This window comes from Cervus elaphus, chromosome 25 (genome assembly GCF_910594005.1).
Source record: "Cervus elaphus chromosome 25, mCerEla1.1, whole genome shotgun sequence".
Taxonomy (NCBI): Eukaryota; Metazoa; Chordata; class Mammalia; order Artiodactyla; family Cervidae; genus Cervus; species Cervus elaphus.
In genome coordinates this window covers 4,701,865-4,724,378 of record NC_057839.1, presented here as the reverse complement: position 1 = coordinate 4,724,378, position 22,514 = coordinate 4,701,865, and the positions used below count along the sequence as shown (strand labels likewise).

At 47.2% G+C, this 22,514-nt stretch overlaps 1 protein-coding gene across 2 annotated transcripts in view; it reads left to right on the top strand.

The window, feature by feature from the left end:
- The window catches only part of SLIT3 (slit guidance ligand 3), a 721,395-nt gene that overhangs the window by 125,916 nt on the left and 572,965 nt on the right, over nucleotides 1–22,514 (top strand). For both annotated transcript variants that reach the window (XM_043887427.1, XM_043887428.1), the window contains exon 4: nucleotides 6,472–6,543. In XM_043887427.1, the coding sequence (XP_043743362.1) occupies nucleotides 6,472–6,543 (72 nt within the window). The remainder of the gene's footprint in view (nucleotides 1–6,471; nucleotides 6,544–22,514) is intronic.

The following is a 22,514-nucleotide window of genomic DNA, read 5'->3' as shown; positions in this document are numbered from 1 at the left end:
TGGTTTAGAACCAGGCTCTGGAGGCAGACCGCCGGGGTCAGCATCCTGCCTCCACCATTTCCTATCACAGTGGCCTTGCAGAATGGACTTCACCTCTCCACGTGTTGACATCCTTTATCTGTCTATCTGGCTTCCCTGGTAGCTCAGCTGATAAAGAATCTGCCTGCAATGTGGGAGACCTGGGTTTGATCCCTGGATTGGGAAGATCCCCTGGAGAAGGGGAGGGCTACCCACTCCAGTATTCTGGCCTGGAGAATTCCACGGAATCTGTCTATTTATTTATTTATTGTTGACTGCATGCAGGCTTACTCTAGGTGCTCAAAGTGGGGGCTACTCTCAAGTTGCAGTGTGTGGGCTTTTCACTGCAGTGGCTTTTCTTTTTGCAGCTCATGGGCCTAGGTGTCTTGTAGCATGTGGAGTCTTCCTAGAGCAGGGATCAAACCTGTGTCCTGTGCATTGGCAGGTGGATTCTTAACCCTTGGGCCACCAGAGAAGTCCCATGATATCCTTTATCCATAAGATGCTAGTAATAATGACCCCAGTCTCTGAGCTGCACTACCTGAGATCCCACCCTTCCAGCACACAGCGCGGTGTCTGACGCAGTTATAAAGCAGCTCATTTCGATTATGCCATGTGCTCACTGCAGTGCTGGGTGCTTTTACATACACTGTGTCAAGGTTTACTGTAACCCACCGAGTAGAGTTATTTTGCAGGTGGAAAACTGAGGCTTAAGTAGCTAGGTTACTTCCCCAAGGTCCTATGGCGAGAACACGATAGAGCCAGACCTAGTCTGGCCGATCCCAGAGTCAAAGCACCACACCTTCTCTGGGACCAGTGCTTTTCCGTGTTCAGTTCAGTTCAGTCGCTCAGTCGTGTCTGACTCTTTTCAACCCCATGGACTGTGGCACACCAGGCTTCCCTGTCCATCACCATCTCCTGGAGCTTGTTCAAACTCATGTCCGTTGAGTTGATGGTGCCATCCAACCATCTCATCCTCTGTCATCCCCTTCTCCTCCAGCCTTCAACCTTTCCCAGCATCAGGGTCTTTTCCAATAAGTCAGTTCTTGGCATCAGGTCGCCAAAGTATTGGAGTTTCAGCTTCAACATCAGTCCTTCCAGTGGATATTCAGGACTGATTTCCTTTAGGATTGACTGGTGTTGAATCTCCTTGCAATTCAAGGGACTCTCAAGAGTCTTCTCCAACACCACAGTTCAAAAGCATCAATTTTTCTTCACTCAGCTTTCTTTATAGTCCAGATTTCACATCCATCTGTGACTACTGGAAAAAACAGAGCTTTGATTAGATGGACCTTTGTTAGCAAAGTAGTGTCTCTGCTTTTTAATATGCTGTCTAGTTTGGTTATAGCTTTTCTCCCAAGGAGCAAGCGTCTTTTAATTTCATGGCTGCAGTCACCATCTGTCACCATTTTGGAGCCCCCCAAAATAAAGTCTGTCACTGTTTCCATTGTTTCCCATCTATTTGCCATGAAGTGATGGGACTGGATACCATGATGTTAGTTTTCTGAATGTTGAATTTAAGCCAGCTTTTTCACTCTTCTCTTTCCCTTTCATAAAGAGGCTCTTTAGTTCTTCACTTTCTGCCATAAGGGTGGTGTCATCTGTATATCTGAGGTTATTGATATTTCTCCCAGAAATCTTGATTCCAGTTTGTGCTTCATCCAGTCCATTGTTTCATATGATGTGCTCTGCATATAAGTTAAATAAACAGGGTGACAATATATAGCCTTGACAATATACTCCTTTTCCTATTTGGAACCAGTCTGTTGTTCCATGTCCAGTTCTAACTGTTGCTTCTTGACCTGCATACAGATTTCTCAGGAGGCAGGTCAGGTGGTCTGGTATTCCCATCTCTTATAGAATTTTCCACAGTGTGTTGTGATCCACACCGTCAAAGGCTTTGGTGTAGTCAATAAAGCAGAAGTAGATGCTTTTCTGGAACTCTCTTGCTTTTTTGATGATCCAGTAGATGTTTGGCAATTTGATCTCTGGTTCCTCTGCCTTGTCTAAATTCAGCTTGAACATCTGGAAGTTCATGGTTCACATACTGTTGAAGCCTGGCTTGGAGAATTTTGAGCATTACTTTGCTAGCATGTGAGATGAGTGCAATTCTGCAGTAGTTTGAGCATTCTTTGACATTGTCTTTCTTTGGGATTGGAATGAAAACAGACCTTTTCCAGTCCTGTGGCCACTGCTGAGTTTTCCAGATTTGCTGGCCTACTGAGTGTAGCACTTAGCATCATCTTTTAGGATTTGAAATAGCTCAACTGGAATTCCATCACCTCCACTAGCTTTGCTCGTAGTGATGCTTCCTAAGGCCCACTTGACTTCACACTCCAGGATGTCCAGGCTCTAGGTGAGTGATCACACCATTGTGAATACCTGGGTCATGGAGATCTTTTTGTACAGTTCTTCTGTGTATTCTTGCCACCTGTTCTTAATATCTTCTGCTTCTGTTAGGTCCATACCATTTCTGTCCTTTATTGAGCCCTTCTTTGCATGAAGTGTTCCCTTGGTATCTCTAATCTTCTTGAAGAGATCTCTAGTCTTTCCCATTCTGTTGTTTTCCTCTATTTCTTTGCGTTGATCGCTGATTAAGGCTTTCTTATCTCTCCTTGCTATTCTTTGGAACTGTGTATTCAAATGGGTATAGCTTTCCTTTTCTCCTTTGCCTTTAGCTTCTCTTCTTCTCTCAGCTATTTGTGAGGCCTCCTCAGACAACCATTTTGCCTTTTTGCATTTGTTTTTCTTAGGGATGATCTTGATCACTGCCTCCTGTATAATGTCACGAACCTCCGTCCATAGTTCTTCAGGCACTTTCTCTTATCAGATCTAATCCCTTGAATCTGATTGTCACTTCCACTGTATAATCGTAAGGGATTTGATTTAGGTCACACCCGAATGGTCTAATGGTTTTCCCTACTTTCTTCAATTTAAGTCTGAATTTGCCAATAAGGAGTTGCTGATCTGAGCCACAGTCAGCTCCCAGTCTTATTTTTGCTGCCTGTATAGAGCTTCTCCATATTTGGCAGCAAAGAATATAATCAGTCTGATTTCGGTGTTGGGCATGTGGTGATGTCCATGTGTAGAGTCTTCTCTTGTGTTGTTGGAAAAGGGTGTTTGCTATGACCAGTACATTCTCTTGGCAAAACTCTGTTAACCTTTGCACTGCTTCATTTTGTACTCCAAAGCCAAATTTGCCTTTACTCCAGGTATCTCCTGACTTCCTGCTTTTGCATTCCAGTCCCCTATAATGAAAAGGACATCTTTTTTGGGTGTGAGTTCTAGAAGGTCTTGTAGGTTTTTGTAGAACCATTCAACTTCAGCTCCTTCAGCAATTTGGTTGGGACATAGACTTGGATTGGTGTGATATTGAATAGTTTGTCTTAGAAACGAACAGAGATCATTCTGTCATTTTTGAGGTCGCATCCAAGTACCGCATTTTGGACTCTTTTGCTGACTGTGAGGGCTACTCCGTTTCTTTTAAGGGATTCTTTCCCATAAGAATCCGTATTAGAAAGTGGCTTATCACAGACAGAGGGCTCTGACAGGCTACAGTCCTTGGGGTCACACAGTATACATGCACACACGCTCATTTATCACCGGCTATATGGGAACTGCTGTAAACAAGGGGCTAGACTCCCTCTCGCCTTCCTGTCCTCTGGGCCACCCCCATTCTTCCCACTTTAGTGACAGGAACTCACAAAGAGCAGATACTGGGAGTGATGAGAAGAGCACTGGTCAAATCCATAGAGACAGCAGGTGCGGCAGAATGGTGGCTGCCAGGGACAAGGTGAGGGGGCGATGTGGTGTTGCTTCACAGGTTTCGATTTTGCATGATGGTAAAGCTCTGGAGATCTGCTGCACAAGGATGTGAACACACTTCACTTAAAAATGGTTAAGATGGTCAATTCTATGTTAAGGCTTTTTTTTATAACCTCTGTTTTTAACAATGAAAAAGAACACAGGGAGTTGGCGGGGGGGGGGGGGTAGTTGAGCTCACTTGTCCCACTTGCCGGCCTTTCCTCTGGCTTCCTTCCAGTCAGGAGTGCCACCAGCAGATGTGGTTGGTCCACACACTCGATGTGCACCCCTTCAGGGCTAAGCCACACGCTTCTCAGCAGAACCTCATTCCCTGAGGTCATAAATGCTTCTCTCCCACATACTTCGCCCTTGTAAACTCCCTTCTGGTGTCCTGTCCCTCTCAAGTTTTTATCTGTTGGCCTGGAATAAAAAAGGGCAAATAACAATATCCTACCCCCACCCCCACCCCACCCACTGGAATCGTAGCTGCTTGGAGCACTATGAGAGTGTGGGCTTTGGGGCCAGAAGCTGGGAAGAAGTTCACCTTTTCTTCTCTTCAGTTCACTTAGCTCTGAGATGGAATCACATGGCTGTTCCACATAGCCAAACATGCATAGTTTAAGCAGAGAAATTCAGCCATCTGTAAACTGGTCTTTGCACTGGGAGATTCTGGAGAGAAAGAATCTGAGGATTCTGAGGAGGTTTGGGGACACTGATTTTGGCTTCAGTGATTAGGCTGCATAATGACATTTGCTGACAAAGGTCCATCTAGTCAAAGCTATGGTTTTTCCAGTAGTGATGTATGGATGTGAAAGCTGGACCATAGAGAAAGTTGAATGAAGAAGAATTGATGCTTTTGAACTGTGGTGTTGGAGAAGACTCTTGAGAGTCCCTTGGACTGCAAGGAGATCAAACCAGTCAATCCTAAAGGAAATCAGTCCTTAATATCCACTGGAAGGACTGATGCTGAAGCTGAAACTCCAATACTTTGGCCACCTGATGCCAAGAACTGACTCATTGGAAAAGACCCTGATGCTGGGAAACATTGAAGGCTTGAGGAGAAGGGGATGACAGAGGATGAGATGGTTGGATGACTTCACTGACTTGATAGACATGAGTTTGAGCAAGCTCTGGGAGTTGGTGATGGACAGGGAAGCCTGGCGTGCTGCCGTCCATGGGGTCACAAAGAGTCAAACACGAATGAGCGACTGAACTGAACTGAATGATATTTGGATAGAGAGGCCTGGGGGTGAGCATGGAGCGTGCCTGCATGCCAAGTCACTTCAGTCATGTCTGACTCTTTGTGACTCCATGGACTATAAACTGCTTCTCTGTCCATGAGATTCCCCAGGCAAGAATATTGGAGTGGGTTGCCATGCCCTCCTCCAGAGGATCCTCCAGAGGATATTCCCCACCCAGGGATCAAACCCGAGTCTCTTACGTCTCCTGCACTAGCACCATCTAGGAAGCCCCAAGCGTGGGGCAGGCTCTCCCTTTTGGCCTCACATTCCCAGGAAAGCAGCCTCCATGGGGGCAGCAGCAGTGACTCGCCGTCCTTGGAAGCTCAGGTGGCCTTCTTTACCATGGGTGTCAGTGTGGACCACTCTCGGGGCAGAGTCTGGCTCTGCTGCTGCCATCCCACGTGGGCTGTCCCTCCTGCACTGGCTCCGGCCCCACTGCCCACCTAGACCGTGGCCGGCTGCCCCGTTAGGCACAGTGGGGACAGCACCCAGGGCCAACAGCGCTTTTAAGGGACCCATGAAAATGGTTTAATTTCTTTGAAAATCAAAAGAAAAAAAGTGAGTGTTTAGGCCAAGTAAATGTTATATAATCTTAATGTATTTGGTTTTATACCAGGAGAGTTATACAATGGGCTGCCCTGATAGCTCAGTTGGTAAAGAATCCGCCTGCAATGTAAGAGACCCTAGTTTGATTCCTGGGTTGGGAAGATCCCCTGGAGAGGGAACAGGTGTACATTCCAGTATTCTGGCCTGGAGAATTCCATGGACTCTATAGTCCACAGGGAAGCAAAGAGTCAGACACAACTGAGCGACTTTCACTTTCATAGTTACAGAATACAATATTTAATTTTTTAAATAGAGGAAGGTACCCACAAAGGCCCATTTTGGCCCTTGAACCCACGGTGATGTGCCCACTCTCTCTCTGCTTCTGTAACGGCTGCTGTCTGTCCTCCCCGCCCCCACCACCCACTTAGGATCTGGAATAGTCTCCCTGGCATTTTATTTATTTTTAGGGACCCATTTCACATGCCTGTCCCATCAGTTGGCAATAGCTAAGCAAGCAAGTGGTTAGACGAGTTCAAAAGCCTGTCTGAAGTTCCTGGGAAACCGTGTTGTCATCACTGAGTGACGTCTCTCTGAGTGACGTCTCTCTGAGGCTCGTGACAGGAGAGAGGCAGCAGGCATGCTGTTTTCCTGCTTCCCACCTACCTTTGCCTTTTATCCTCCACCTGACTCCACATGTTACAAGATAGAATAAGCCTTCCACGTGCTGAGCATCCCATGATGAAAGATCTAGAAGCCTTTAAGACATGTTGATGGATTGATTGAGTGGGGTCTATGAATACCCTTGATCCAGTTTCATGTCCTCTTGACATCTCTTCATTTTCTTTTTCTCTTCCCCTTTCAGGCGCCTGAACAAAAATAAGCTCCAGGTCCTCCCAGAACTGCTTTTCCAGAGCAACCTGAAGCTCACCAGACTGTGAGTAGAGTGGACTTGCTTCTCTGCCTTGTGTCTTGTCTGCATTTGCTGATGCAGAGGATGTGGTTGCCTGAGCGCGGGGCGCCCTGACCACGTGGAGCTTGGCAGTGAGTCCACACGTGGGGGCATCTGGGGCCCGGCTTCAGCGTGTGGGTCCCTGTGCTCCCCTCCAGCCCACCTTTTCTGCTCCCTTCCTTCAGAGAGCCACTGAAGTGGCTGGTGAGAGCTGTGGACTTACGCTAGTGCATCTCTCTTTTACATGGAGGGAGGAAATCCATCCTTTTACCTGGGTCTGAATGTACCCTAGGGAAATGCCCCAAGGGGGGCTTGGAGGTGAGTCTCCGAGGGCAGTGGTTTGCGTTAAACCTTTCAGCTTCACCTCCTTGCTGGCTAGAAGGGCTCCTGCCCTGTGGCTGCCTCCTCCCTCTGCCAGTCCGGGAACTCTGGGTCTGGAGGTCTGTGATTTGTTTGGGAAAAGAAAGAAACACCTTGAACTTTGCTTTCTCTTTGGAATGGTCCAGGATATAATGAAGAGGGGAGACTTGGAGATGTCTTTGTGTATTTATTCAGCATGAGAGTTTGGATACTCAAGAGCTGGAGAAACACATCCGGATGGAGAGTGTGATTCATGGACTGGGGTGTTAGGGAAGTGCTAATTTTCGACAGTGAACAGCTTCATGACTGTATCTGGAAGTCCAACTGGTGGTGACTAGTGAATGTTATGGGGTGAATTGCTTGCCCAAGGCTTAACTTTCTGGTTGGAGCAACAAGTGTCTGGATGCTTAGCAATCAGGCAGCAAGATTTACAGCATGGCTGGGAGGACTGTGACGTTACTGGAGAGGTTTCTGCGTGGTGGCCACCATTCCCGTTCCAGTGGCCATGTTTTATACCTACGTATGCGGTCCACTGATGCATGTAGGCTCCAGGATAGATTGGGAAATATGAAACACATGTTTGCATGTGCACTTAAGAATGAGTTCTGAATCAGGAAATTGTATCTCTGTACACACAGTGAGAGACTATACACACACATGTACTTTCAGGCACTCTGTTGGAATGAGAGCAGGCTTGCGTTGGCCGGCGTTTCAGTGCCGCGGTGGCCTTGCTTGCCTTGTCTTGTGTGCACCTGGACTTCGTCACAGTCTTCTCTGGCTGGCATTCCCTTTCACCCGACTGACTGCACTAAATGTGGGAAAGAGAACACCTCCCTTTCCACTCTTCCACTCTTCATCCACCTTGATGGATGTGAGGGTGGATGAAGTGCAGTGTGTATCTGGCAGAGCTGAATAAGCAATACCAAATGGGCAGATGGGGAAACCACTCTGGTTTTTCCCTTCCTCTTCCCTGGAGAGTTCTTTCCTTAAACACTCACTTAATAGCCGTCTCTCCACCCAGCACTGCCTTGTGCCTTTCAGCCTGCTTTTAACTAAACCATACAGACTGTATGTCGTTCACCTGGGCTCTCAGCATCACTTTCCAGCAAACAGAAGGTGCCCGTGGGGCTGGGCTGTGTGGCAGCTTTGAGCGGGCAGGGTCTGAGGGTCCCGCTGCTGCAGGGGGTTGGGGGAGGTGTCTGGTTCCTGCTCCCCGCAGACATCAGCAGATGCCCATTTTAGGCGGAGCTGATCTTGATCTGGGCAGAGGAGGCATTTCAGGCTGTGATAACAGGTCTCTGAGATGCAGGGTGCCAGGCCCAGGCAGGCAGCACAAGGGCGTGGGGAGTCCAGTGTGGCGGCCTCATGGCCACTTTCTGACTGAGAGAGGTCAGGAGAGCCACTTTGTCTCCTGTGCCTGAGTGTCCTCATCGGTAAATGAGAGAGGCCCCCTCTTCCGTTCATGCACCTCACCAGGGAACTCTCTGAACCCAAAGAGATTATGCTGAGCCTGCATTTTCTAGGGTTTAAAGTGCTCTGCACACATAACCAGCATAGATAACTGTTGTTACTTCTGCAATTCCCGTCTTCACAACCTGTTTCTAGTCTCCTTTCATGGGAGACTTGAAGAGACGAGGAGCTGCTCTCTTACACGGAGCTTTTGCTTCAGGCCAGAGAGCAGCGGTTGGAACGGCCCACTCCTCTCCAGGCTCCTGGCCGGGCCCATGTGGCACACACGGGCGCTCACGAGTGGGCGCGTAGACGGTGCAGGCCTCCGTAGGAGCAGTGCGCTCAGGGAGCTCTGACCCTTTTATCCATCGTTCATGCAGGAAGCCTCTCCCAGGTGCCTGGCCTCTGTGCTGGGTGTTGAGCTGCAGACATGAAGGATGCCCTGTACCCCGTCAGGACACACTCTGAATAGCTGCCAAAGAGCTGAAAGCTAAATATATATATTTGTCATTGAAGCAGCTTTATTAACCTGGGTTTCAGCTATAATCAGCAATCCCTTTTTCTCTCTGGGCTTGGTCTTTGATTTTTCTTAATGACCCTCTTGTGTCTTTGTCTTATTTTGTCAGCCACTCCAGGGCCTTTTTGGAAGTAAGCAGGGGGCAAATTAGAAATCAATAAATGTGCAATCATGAGTGTGTATACATATGCCACCAGCTCTGTTTTAAAAGAGCACTGAATCTCAGTAGATGCAGTGAGCCATTTTCCAAGGAATGCTAAATGGGCTGCTGGGTGGCTGTCTCCTCCACAACCTGTCATGAGGTTTCAGCAGCAATTCTGACACACCTTCTCTTGCTAGATCTGTAGACAAAAACTGCTTCATATTCAATGATTATCTGAAAAATACCTTTTGGGAAATTGGTATTTCCAATACCTTTTGGGTCATATTTTAAGACATGTGATGGGAAAGGGAAATGATATTTATTGGGAACCGATGTTATTATAATATTGCTACTAACTAGTGACAGAAATGTGGCTAAAATTAGTTTAACCCAAAGGGGAAATATGTTAATTCATATGCATGAGAAGGCCAGTGGTGGTTATGGTTGGCTTTATTTATTATTTTTATTTTCTTGAATAATTCTATTTATTTTTGGTTGTGCTGGATCTTCGCTGCTGCACAGGCTTTTCTTTGGTTGCGGCAAGTAGGGGCTACCCTCTTATTGCAGTGTGCAGGCTCCTCATCGCAGTGGACTTTTTTGTTGTGGAGCACAGGCTCTAGGGTGTGTGGGTTTCGGTCATTTTGGCTTGCGGTCTCTAGAGTACAGGCTCAATAGTTGTGGCGCACAGCCTGAGTTACTCTGGGTCGTGTGGGATCTTCCCAGCAAGGGTTCAAACCCGTGTCTCCTGCATTGGCAGGCAGACTCTTTACCACCAAGCTGCCAGGGAAGCCCCTGTGATTGGGCTTAGAAACCACTGGATCCAGGGGGCATGGTGGTGTCATTAGGACTTCGTCTCACTCCCTCCAGCCCTTGGAAGTGTGCACGGGATGGCAGACAACAGCAGAAGACTCAGAGGGAGATAACTTAGCGACCAGGGTGGAGAGGGTGTCACTGGTGACAGTCATGCAAAAAAGAGCTGAGAGTCAGCTGCTCACCTTGGTCACACCTCCGACTCTGAGCAGGTGACTGTGGCCAGTGAGACGATGTCCTCTGATTAACCAGTTGTTTGGCGCTGATGGTGTGTGGGTCCTGGGAATGGATTTCCCAAAGAAAAGAATAATTCTGTTATCAGAAGACGGAGCAAGAGACCCCGAACTTAAACACATCTGACGTCTACACGTTTACTGAGCATCTAGTCTGTGCAGTCCCCTGTGCTTCCATCGAATGGCTTGGATCTTCACAATAACACTTCAAGGTAATGACAGTAGCAAACACAGTGCGTCCCAGATGCTCTTCTGAGTGCTTTACATGTACCTAGTTTGATGCACCTAATGACTGTGTGGGGGTAGGGACTATGACTACTTTCCCACAGGCGTGAAATAGGCTCACAGAGGTCCAAGAACTTGCCCAGCATCATATAGTTACTCAGTGACTGAGCCAGGAAACAGATGTGGGTAATCTGACTCTGAAGACAGTGCGTTCATTCTGCTACAATTAGCTCTTTGCCTTAATATGCCCATTTTATAGATAAGGAGACTAAGTCTTGGATATTAAACTACTTGTCTGTATATCTCATATTTCTAAGCAGCAGCAGCTCTTTGGATTCTGCCTCAGTGCTCAGATTTCAGCCTTCACAACAATTCTGCAAAGAGAATCATTATTAAATCTACTGCTAAAGCTCAGAAGAATTATCTGACTTACCTAAGTATTCTCTATTTAGTTGTACAACCAGGATACACTGGAATGGAGAACAGAGCGCATGTATGTTGCTGCAGAGTATTTCTGTCATGCTACATTGCTGTGCTAACTCTTGTGGGGACCTGAAGTCCCCCATATGCTAAAAGGAGAGTTTTTATCAGACCTTGGCTGGTTACCCACACCCCTCAGATGCAGCACCGTCGGATTCCTTGGTGCATGTGTATAGTAGTGACGTATCTACGCTCTTACTCTGTCCTTCAGTACACAGTGCGTGAGCCACAGCATCCTGGAGCGCAGAAGTGCCCTGAGGCTTAGGTGATAACCACTGTGGTCTGTAGAACACCCAGCAAGGTCTCTGTCCTACCTTGGGCACTCAATAAATATTAGCTCACTCTAATCCTGAGGTTTTCAGGCTGTCTGCCCTCTGATGGAGGAGGCTTATGGGAGCTTCCTGATGGGAGAGACTGACTGAGGGGGAAACTGTGACTTGAGAGTCCCTTGGACTGCAAGGAGATCCAACCAGTCCATCCTAAAGGAAATCAATCCTGAATATTCATTGGGAGGACTGATGTTGAAGCTGAAACTCCAATACTTTGGCGACCTGATGCGAAGAACTGACTCATTGGAAAAGATCCTGATGTTGGGAAAATTGAAGGTGGGAGGAGAAGGGGATGACAGAGGATGAGATGGTTGGATGGCATCACCGATTCAATGGGCATGAGTTTGAGTAAACTCTGGGAGTTGGTGATGGACAGGGAGGCCTGGCGTGTTGCAGTCCATGGGGTCGCAAAGAGTCGGGCACGGCTGAGCGACTGAACTGACTGAATCCTGAGGTAGATTATAAGATTTTCAGGTGTCAGAGCTGTATTTCTGCTCTTTCTAGGTTTTCTCTCACTCCTGACCCAGGGCTGATCTTAGGAGATGGCAGTGAAGTAAAAGTGTTAAAGGGCTGCCAACTACTTGTTATGAGACCATGGGCAAATTATTAATACTTAACCTCTCTGGTCTCATGTTCTTGATCAGTAAAATAGACTATAATAGAACCTCCTTCTCCAGGTGTTTGTAATATACTTGGAAACAGCCCAGGGACTACCTTTAGCATTGAATATAGCACACAGAAAGTGCTCAGTGAAAATGGCTGTGGTTAGCTTTTGCTGGCCAACTGATAGGAGTGTGCATATGCTGGGGCTTTGGCATCTCTGATGTCAACATTTGAGAACCTGGCAAAGAGTTTAGGCTCTGAAATAGAGGAGGGTTGAGGAAGGTACCAGGAGTGGGACGATCCCAACCCTCGCACTGGCTCTGCCGCCCACAAGCTGTGTGACCTTAGGCATGTTACTTCACTTCTCTGGGCCTGATTCAGAGAGGTTGGGATGGAACACAGCCTGTTATATGGTCTGTAGGTTACTGATTTCTCCTTTTGTGCCTCTCCTTCCAGCTTTCTCTTTTACCTATACACTGGGGAAAGGAGTGAAAAGTTTCTGGTTATTCGGAAGTTAAGTGGTTAATGTTGCCAGAAGTTCCTTCAAAGAAGCAAAAGACAAGATGAAAACAGTAATTAAAAGCTGTCTGCCTTTCCCCAGATTAGGGAGCTTTGAAGGGGATGAGAGGGACACGGAGTTTCGCAACTGCTTTTTAAGAGTTTGACTTTGCCAGCTGAGGCTGAGCAGACCTCTGGGGTCCTTCTGGTCCATGTCTCGTGGATTCATGGCAGAAGAGGCCGTCAGACAGTTGATAGTGGTTTAAAGCCTGACTGAAGAAGCAGCTGTACTCGCAGCAGGACAGAGGCCCCAGTTATTCTTCACACAGTCCTGTGAGGTATTTGGCGATTTAAAAAAAAATGCCGCTGGGGTTAAAGTGCTGTCGCTCACTTGGGTCAGCAGAGTTGCAAGATACTTGGGAAGTTGATCGCCAGGCAGCTGAAAACAATATGAAACGTGGCCAGCCAACTTAGCCCCAGGTCACTGGGGCTGCTGCCCTCCTCCCAGAGAGTTGTGAGACCTCAGTTTTCAAGGAACTTACTTGCAGTGAGCGAGCCGTCCCCTCAACTGTCCTTTTCTGCTCGCTTGTACCTCTCCTTCATATGATCATTTTTTGCCCCAATCACACAGCCATGAGTACCCATGCTGTGTGCATGTTCAGTCATGTCCAGCTCTTTGTGACCCCATAGACTGCAGTCCACCAGGCTCCTCTGGCCATTCTCCAGGCAACAATACTGGAATGGATTGCCAAGCTCTCCTCCAGAGGACCTTCCCTACCCAGGGATTGAACCTGCATCTCTTGCGTCTCCTGCATTGGCAGGTGGGTTCCACTGTACCGCCTGGGAAGCTCCATGCCCCACATCCCCAAACAAACCAGAAGCTGCATTTCTGCATCTGTGCTTTGCTAAGTGATCTAATGTTTCTTTTTTTAAATTTTCTTTAAATATTTATTTATTTGACTGCTTGGGGTCTTAGCTGTGGTGTGTGGGATTTCTTTGAAGCAGTCCAGTAGAGGAGGAAAACGTCAGGGAACTGCCCAGACCTGGGCTGGGATCCCACCCTCTGCTGACTGACCCTGGGCAAGTGGCCTCAACTGTCTCAGCCTCTGGTTGATAATCTAGACAGCAGGGATACCAGTCAGAGCTCCTTAGTTTGCTGGGGCTGTGGCAATGAAGCACCTCAGACCAGATGGCTTAAATAACAGAAATTTGTGTCCTCACAGCTTACAGCCTGGAAGTTTCAGATGTGGGTGCTGGCAGGGCTGGTTCCTGAGGCCTCTCTCCTTGCCTTGCAGTTGACGGTCTTCTTGTTGTCCTTCTGTTAACGGTGGTCCTGTTCACGCTCGCCCATGACGTCCCGTCCTTTTGTCATAAGGACACAGTCATGTTGTCTTAGGGCCCCACCCTGATGGCCACACTTAACTTAGTGAACTCATTAAAGACCCAATCTCCAAATAGAGTTGCATTTTGAAGTACTGGGGGCAGGAACTTGAACAAATGAATGAACACAAGTGTTTATTGCATATTTACTGTGAATCAGACGCTCCGCGATCTGCTTTCAGGTAGCTTCTCTTCCTTGGTGGCTCAGTCGGTAAAGAATCTGGTTGCAATGCAGGATTCAATCCTTCCATCTGGAAGATCCCCTGGAGAAGGCATTGGCAAACCTCCCCAGTACTCTTGCCTGGAGAATGGACAGAGGAGCCTGGCGGGGTACAGTTCTTGCGGTCTCAAGAGTCAGACACAACTTAGCGATTAAACCACCACCACCATTCTCAGGTTTAGGAGGTTAGATACTCCATTATCCCGTTTAGAGATAAACGCACAGAGTCCTAGAGATTTAGACAGCTTGCTCAAGGTCACTGGCAAAGCTAAAATTCAAACTCAGTCTTGCCTGAGTCCAGAGCCCACATCCTCACCACAATTTCCATCTAGAGTTATGAGAAGTTAGTTACTGAAGTGTCAGTGCCACCTTAGAGAAGCTCAGTTAGTGCTGCAGTTCTTTTATTTCTCTGAAGCCCTACGTGAGCCCAGATTTGTTGGATGACTGGAACCCTGTACCTCTACCTGCTGCTTCTCAGAGATCCTTTTGCAGCCGCCTGAGTCTTCCAGTCTGCACTAACCTTTAAAACTTAAGTACATGCAATGTGTGTCTCCATAAAACTCTGCATTGATGTGAAACGGTGCTGTAAAAGTGAAAAAACAGTGGACAGAACAAAAACCATAGTGCTCCGTTCTCCAGCAGAGCTGTTATCTGATGTGGTGAAATGGTAATAGGATGAGGGGAAAGCCAGTCCATCAGGGGTGGGGGCTTCAGAGACTGCCGGCCTGGAGCTGGATCCGGGAGACCTGTCCCGCCTCTGGGCTGGCCCAGCCTTCAGAGACGGGGCAGACGGTGCGAGCAGCCTCACCACTGCTGGCATGGGGTCACGCTTTCCAGGGGCACGGCTGCCTCAGTCTCAGGGAGAGAACCCTTGCCCCCGGAACTCTGCTTCCTCCTCCAGCACCCCCACTGTGCGCTACACACCCGAGCCCTGCGGCCAGGCCAGCCTTCCTTCGCTTTATGACAGGCTTCATCACGTGCTTGACGACGTGGGGACAGATAATAGATTGCAGTGGGTACCCTGGCACTCTTGGGGTTTCTGTTTTCTGTGAGTCGCACTCACTGTAGTGCCTGAAGCTGGAGCGAGGGAAAGAAGTCAGGCAGAGTTTCTGCTCTCCCTTCACTGAGACTTTATCTAACTGAGCACAGAAGCCTGTGGCCTTGTTCACACAGTTGATTGTAAGGGTAATACTTTGAATTGCCTTATAGACTCATCCTATCGAATAACAGGGCTAGAAGTAAAAGTTATCTGGACCAGCATTTTTCAACCTTGACTGCGCATCTGAATACCTGGAAATCTGGTTAAAATGTGGACTCTGGCTCTGGAGGTCTGGGGTGGGACCTAGGAGTCTGCATTTCTACTTGACCACACTTTGCAGAGCAAGGATCCAGATTGCAGTGGTTCTTAGACTGGCCTATAGGAAAAAAAAAAAAAATCCTTTGAGGTCCTAGTTAAAATGTTGATTCCCAGGCCATGTCCCCAAGGACTCTAGTTCATTAGATCTGGAATGAACCTAAGGATTTAACTGTGTAAGTAGATGATTTCGGTGTAGGTCACCCACCTGTGGGGCATAGTTTGGGAAACACTTATCTAGTACAACCCTGTTATTTTATAGATTGGGGAGTAGAGAAGGCAACAAACATTTCCTAAGCACCTACTGTGCGCTACACACCATATGTACTTGCCATCTTCTTTGGTCCTCCTTCAAGGTAGGTGTGTTTGTGCCCACTACACAGATGATGAAACTGAGGCATAGTTTAACTAACTCACAGGAATAAACCCAGGTTGTTCTGACCCCCAGTTCTGTATATTTTTCTGTTTTTGTACTGCTGGTGCTGAAATACATCTTGAAAAAGACAATAGGTGGGTGGTAGGGGGAGGGGAGAATAACAGAGGTCATGGAACTCTGAAGCTTTCAAGACTCAGGGTTTGTACTTTTATGCTTATATGAACATATATGAACCTATGCTCGTATCTGAGATCTAGGATATTAAGACTTGAAACATTAAAAGAGAAGAATTTATAGACTTAAGCATATGTTTGCAAGTACCTTTCTAAGTTCCCTACAATTTATCAGAGATAGAGTGAGGTTTTACGTTTTCCAGTTCTTTAGCCCTTTGGGCCAGCAGGAGAATCTTCTAAAGTGATCAGGCAATACTTGTATTTGAGAACATTCTGCCAGCTTGGAAAGTTTTTACATTTCTTTTTTGAAGAAAGAAAACCAGGCTGTGACTTTACAATGCTTTGGAATTACAGAATATGCTTGTAATTTTTACAATTCTGCACAGACTTCTTTGCCACATCTGGTTGATATTACTGGCAGGGATATATGGGGGAATAAGCATGGGCTGGAATGTGAAACATCCCACAAAATGAGTTTCTTATAGGTTGCTGTATAAAACATTTTGAGTCTCTCCCTCTTTGGAAGCAGGCTTAAGTGACTTCATGGATTTAGTATTTTCTTTGGTTCGAAGGTAAAGGTTTTTGCTGCTCTACTTAGTGGGGGTTCCAACATGCTTTTCCGAGGCTGTGTGGAAAGGGTTAACATTTGAGAGTGAGGCCATGGGGCAGGATGGGAGAGCGCCCTTGGGGGAAGTCAGACCAACCTTTGATGAAAAGCACTGGACCCTGGTGATGGTTGGAAGCCTGGGGGCCAACTGAATTGCTACAGGAAGAGGAAGAATGAAGGGAGAGAGGGGTACATGGGTAAGGGCTTAGGAAACCTCATGAATCTTCGCTCAGCTGGTGAATTGGCGAGTATGAAACAGCTGATGGCAAGAAGAGGGAGTTCTTGCAAAGCCAAAAGCCTTGGTCCATCTGTGGGAAAATAGAAAAATCAAGCACACTCCCAGGGTGATCCCTGGCACATGGTCAGTTCCCTACTGGGGACATTCTCGCCCAGTTCCCAGGTGGAGAAAAGACCGTGTGACCAGGGACAGTCCAAGCACCCGCTGAACACCTGCTGTGTGTGTGTACCACCACATGCTGGTTGTTGGATGCTGAGTCCAGAATGCGGACAGGTGTCGTCTCAGCCCAGAGGGTGTGAGCACGGGCTCTTCGCCACCTGGCTCCTTCTCAGGCTTCCTGGGCCGGGACCCACCTGCACAGTTGGAAACTTTCTGCAGAAGAACGTGTGCTGTTCTCAGCACCCTGTGGCATGTGGTGGCGCTGGCCAGGCTTGGCCAGGCTGTGTGGACATCACCAACGGTGCTCAAGTAGAGACCATGATGTCTGCTGGCAATATAGCCCTTTGCTGAAGATGACAATCAGAGGCCAGCCTTTGCCCATACCTTTGGACCTCCTCCTCCTTATCTAGGGTTAGGAACTCTCAGGGTACTTGAACATGTAAGGGAAATGTCACACTGCATATAGAAATATATCCGCCTTGTTGACATGGGGAGACCCCAGGCACACATTCTTCAATTGCCTAAATGATGCTACTGTACCCGCATCTCATAGTCTTGACCTATTTGTTCTCGAATCTCATTCAGTATCAACAGAAACCTTTCTAAAGGGCCTAATCATCTCTCATTTTCAGCCACCACTTGGGAATACCTCCAGGGGACAAAGAGCATTTTAATTTGATGTCCCAAATTCTATCCTAATTTTGAATTATACACATACACAAAAGTCTGTAATGGTGACTTTCTTCTGGCTGTCCTAGGGATCCTGGATTTTGAGCATCAGTTTCCATTTGTAAAGTTCGCAGTCCATTTACAAATCCTGGAGCCTAAAGCTTGTAATGAAACTGTTGACACAGTATTAACAACAGCAAAACTATGATAACACAGTATTGTCCAAACCAAACAGAAATGGAGAAGTTTAAGTAAATTTCACGCTCCTTGCCTGAATGTGGTGTGCTGGGCCTGAGTTTCTGATTCATGGTTTAGAATAATATTTTAATGTTTTATTCATGATGTTCCTTTCTTTCCATCATTCCTTCTCTAATTCTCCTCACCCTGCTTGTGGTGATGTAGCCTCCTTGAAAGTCTGGATTTGTCTTGATCGGCGCTGCCTGTTTTGTAGCCCAAAGTCTTCCCCATGGTTGGCGAAGTGGAGGGTTCAGCTCGGCAGCGGATAGTTTGGTCTCTCATTGGCATGTCTAGGGCTCTGGACTCAAATTTCTCATCAGTGAGTCAGCTTTTGATTAAAATATACATAGAATCATGCCAACATTTCTCTCAGCAGGGAGGAAGCATCTTGACTTTGAGAGGTCAGGATGCTCTGTCTAAGGGAGAAAACTGCATTTCTAAGAGGGTAAAAGGCTAGCCAAGGACTGATCCCCTCCGTCTCAATTTCATTGAATTTGGAATTTAGGAAACTCTGAGCCATAGATCAAGATGTTCAGAAAGAAATGAAAATCAATGGTAACAATAGAGAAAGAAAGGCTGGGTCATCCATGTTATTAGTATCACGGCCCTAATCATCTGCTTCCTGTGTCTTTATATCTCCTGCTCCACTCCCCCTTTTATTTCAGAAGCAAATCACATGCCCATCATACCACACACAGACACAGTAAGACCCTTCTGTAAGAATCTCAGACAGATAAATGAAGATCCCTCACAGACTGCAGAATCGGAACGCAGATACAATTCCACTCTAGTGCACGATACTCACTTTTAAATGAGCTCGCGCTATTGAGACGCTGTGAGGAGGCCCAGGGGTCAGGACCGCGGTCGCGGTGGTGGGACAGGAGACGCTCTGTCTCCTTGGCTCATATAATTGGTGTTTTTGGTGCACAGAGATGGTATGGCAGATATGTGTCAGAGACAGTAAATTATTAGTGTAAATGTTTTCTGGCCTCCAGAGAGAGCTCCTCTGCTCCCTGGAAGAGATGTGCCTGGGCCAGGCTTCTCCCCAAACCAGCAGGAATGGTCACTCCACGTTGCAGCACAAAGCAGAGCTTTGTCACCACTAGTTGCCACGGGCTCAGCCACCAGATGGACAGGCTTACCTTAGGGAATAATGGCTATGGCTCCCACCGCTGACGGTGTTCTCTGCGAATCTCCTGCCCTGTGCGCGGCTCTTCCTTTGTGTAAGTGAGAGTGAAGGCTGGGCGGTCACTAGGCCTAATGAGGTCGGAGAAGCAGCAGCAGTGACAGACTCGTTGCCCAGGAAGTGCTCTACTTGCCAGGCTCCCCCTGAGTGGGGAGTCACTGATAGGAGTGGTGAGACACCCGGTAGAGTCTGTCACTAGGCGTCGTCCATTGTCATCACCCTAGTACCTGCCACCATCTTCTCCATGAGATGACTGCAAGGACCTCCCCACTAAATCTTCCTGCTTCTACTCGTGTTCCCTCATCATTCATCATCCATTCGACAGTTACCATGATTGTTTTCAGTCAAATCAGATTTCATTCCCCCAGTAAAACCTTCAGTGACTTCATATCATCCTAAGAATAACTGCAAGCTCCCACATTACACAGTCTGGCCCCACCATCCTTAGTGCCATCCTAGGACACGCGTCCCACCTCCACCACGCTGCAACCTCCGGGGCCTTCTTCCTAATGCTCCCACACCCCCGTCCCTTTCTCAGCTCATGGCCTTGGCCTGTTCACTCCCTTAGAGACCCTTTCCTGGTCACCCTACCCACAATAGCATCCCTTCCTTACTAGTCACTGTCTATAACATGACCTGGTTTTATTTTCTTCATAACACTTATCACTACCCAGAATTCTTTTGTCCATTTATTTGTTCGCTTTCTGCTTGCGCATCCCCCAGGAGACTGTAAGCTTCCTGAGAGCTGGGATTTTGACTTGTTGACTCTGTAATTGGCTACCACTGCACCTAACACGGAACGGGCACTGGGTAAGTATTCTATAAAGGAGTGAATGAGAGAAGGAACTTGGACTTTCCACAGTCTGCTTTTTGCTCGCAGTATATGATCAAAGGCACCTTCTGCTCCAGACCAACACTATCTGCTCATTGCTCTGAAAAAGTCCCCAATAATATTTAATAGCATATGTGTACATATATGGTTTCTCTGGTAGCTTTACAGTAAAGAATCTGCCTGCAAAGGAGGAGACCTGGGTTCGATCCCTGGGTCAGGAAGATCCCCTGGAGAAGGGCATGGCAACCCTCTCCGGTATTCTTGCCTGGAGAATCTCATGGACAAAAGAGCCTGGTGGGCTACAGTCCACAGGGTTACAAAGAGTTGGGCACGACTGAGCTACATATATGCACTCATGGACATAGACGCACACTCGATAATATTGCACATACACAAGAGTGAGGATAAGACTAACACATTGGACTTCTTCCCCTAGTTTCTAGACTCTGTTTATTTTACTCTTTGCAAGACAAATTACTCAGGTTTAAAAACTAGAAGGACTCTATCGTGGGGTCTTAAGAGGGCCGTCCTGGGATGAGCCCATCCACACGCAGATACGCCTTGCAGCACAGGTGTGAGCTGACTTCAAGGGCCACGAGGGTGGGATTCAGACTCCCACCAGAGAGAGAGAAAGAGCTCATGCTGGGCTCCTCTGCTGGCAGATGTGAGCCAGTGTCTGGGACTGAGAGCTGGGGAGGGAATGTTATTTTTTGATGCTTATTTCAAAGACCTGGGAATAATATTCTGTGATACAATGAAATGAAAAGATAAATTGTGTTTGCTTCATCTTCAGGCCTCACTGATTTTTTTTTTTTTTTTTTTTTTACTTCTAATGGGCATTGAAAGGAATTGTCTAGCTATTGGAAGCCTCAGCTCAGTGAAGGCTTTCCAGAAAGCCTTTGAGACCTGTGGGGACTCAAAACAAACCCTAATATTAGTATGAAAAAAGAATAGATCACACTCATTTACTGAGCATTGACCTAAACCTCCAATTATTTTTTTTTTCTTGATCTGAGATCTAAACCAGAGGTTGTTTGAGAGACATCTGGTGAATTAGTCCAAACCTGAAGTCAACCGTGTCTTCTGAAATAATTGAACCAGAACCACACTGGAACATCAAAATATTAATGTTTTCCAAACGGACTCTCTCTGGGTTTCTGACTGGCGTAGCTATAGAACCAGCCTCCTGTGTGTTCCCCTTTCCCTTACCCAGGCCTCTGCCCCCACTGCCACTTCTTTCTGCAAACCTGATATCAGTTCGCAGTGGGCATTCCCCGGTGCTGCCCTGGGAACGCAAGCCTTCCAGACTCACTGTACTGCTGCCTTGATGAGAAGAGAGACCCACCTACTACACTTAATTCCATGTCATGGGGAAAAGAGGAGGTGTCTTTCCCTTAGACGGATGTGGGGATGGAATCATAGGATGGAGAGGAAGGAAGAACCCCAAGAATGAGAAAGAGAGGGAGGGAGAAAAAAGAACAACAATCACCAAATAGTAAACATGGAACAGAGACGGTAAAGATAAAGACTCAGTGAAGGGGCAAGGAAAAGAAAGAGCAACAGCAGGAATCTTTGGGGGAAAATTGATCTCTGGTTTGTTTTTGTCTTTTTCTGGTTGCTCCCCAAGGCAGAGGGAAGAATTTCCGATCACACACATGCCCCTCCGTTCTGTACCAAGCTCTGTGTCAAGCCCTGTCTCTACAGCAGCCCCTCAGGCAGCAAGAGCATCATCTTCACAGAGTCCCAGGGCTGGGTGGCTTTTCTAGAATTTCTAGAAATAGGCCTTTGTTTTTGCAGCTGGAGAAACTGTGGTACTGTGCAGTAGGGAACTCACAAACCCCAGCCCTGGCACTCTTAGTCCAGGGCTGTGGGCACGGCCTAAGCAAGATACATTCTTACCTTTGCCATAATTTGTCAGTAAGTGGCAGAGAAGAGAAATCATGGAAGAAAGATCATTGACTTACAAGGAATTAAGGATTGGGGGTTTCCAGGGGTCAGCCTGTCTGGGTAGCAGTTTCTCTTTTAAGAGCAAAGATATTCACTTGAGAGAGGTGATCTTGGTGATAAATTTGCTCATCCAAGTAAGGATGAGCAGTTCTTACCTGTGAAAGAGTTGTCTCGAGTATGTGGTTATTGTCATGACCTACTTGAGGAAGGGAATCCAAAGAATCAACCTCACTTGAGAGTCCTTGCAAGAAATCAATCAACAAAATAGGCAACAAGAGGAGGATGCAGAGGCTGATCCCCTATGGTTTCAATCCTGGCGTTGGAAGGGTACCATCAAAAGGAAGTGAAGAGGAAGTCCTCTTAGAGGGTAGGGGTGATGGACGAGGGTTGCTTCTCAGACCTTGCAGCCCTCCCAGGGGCAACCAGCATGGTGCGTCTGAATCTCCATCTCCTTTTAAGAATTTCAGAAGTTAAAATCCCAGAGTCAGCTTGGTATCCACTTCAGCATCACTTTTTCCCCATTCCAGCTAGTTACCTCTGAGGACACATCTTTTATAAGGAGGCTGTTCATTTAAGAAAAAAGACCCCAGCCTTTTACTTGTAAGCCAGCAGCTGCTGAGAAACTGACCAGCTTTTCCTGGTGGGCATGAACACTGCACCCTGCTTACCTGTCGTCTATAAGCATTTACCTGCAGTTAATTAGCCAGACTTCAGTGTGGAATCCCCAGTTGCTATGCTAATGATGGCAACCCTCCTCTCCCAAGAAGTGCTGATTTCCCATCTCAGCATGAGGGGCTTCGATAATATCTCTTTTCAGTGATATAATTTGATTCCTCTGTAGGAGGCTGCTCTGGTCCTAGCTCACTTAGCACTAAATCTCTTGCTAGATATTCTCCTTACTTAATCTTTTCAGGCCCCAGACCAGCCCGGGC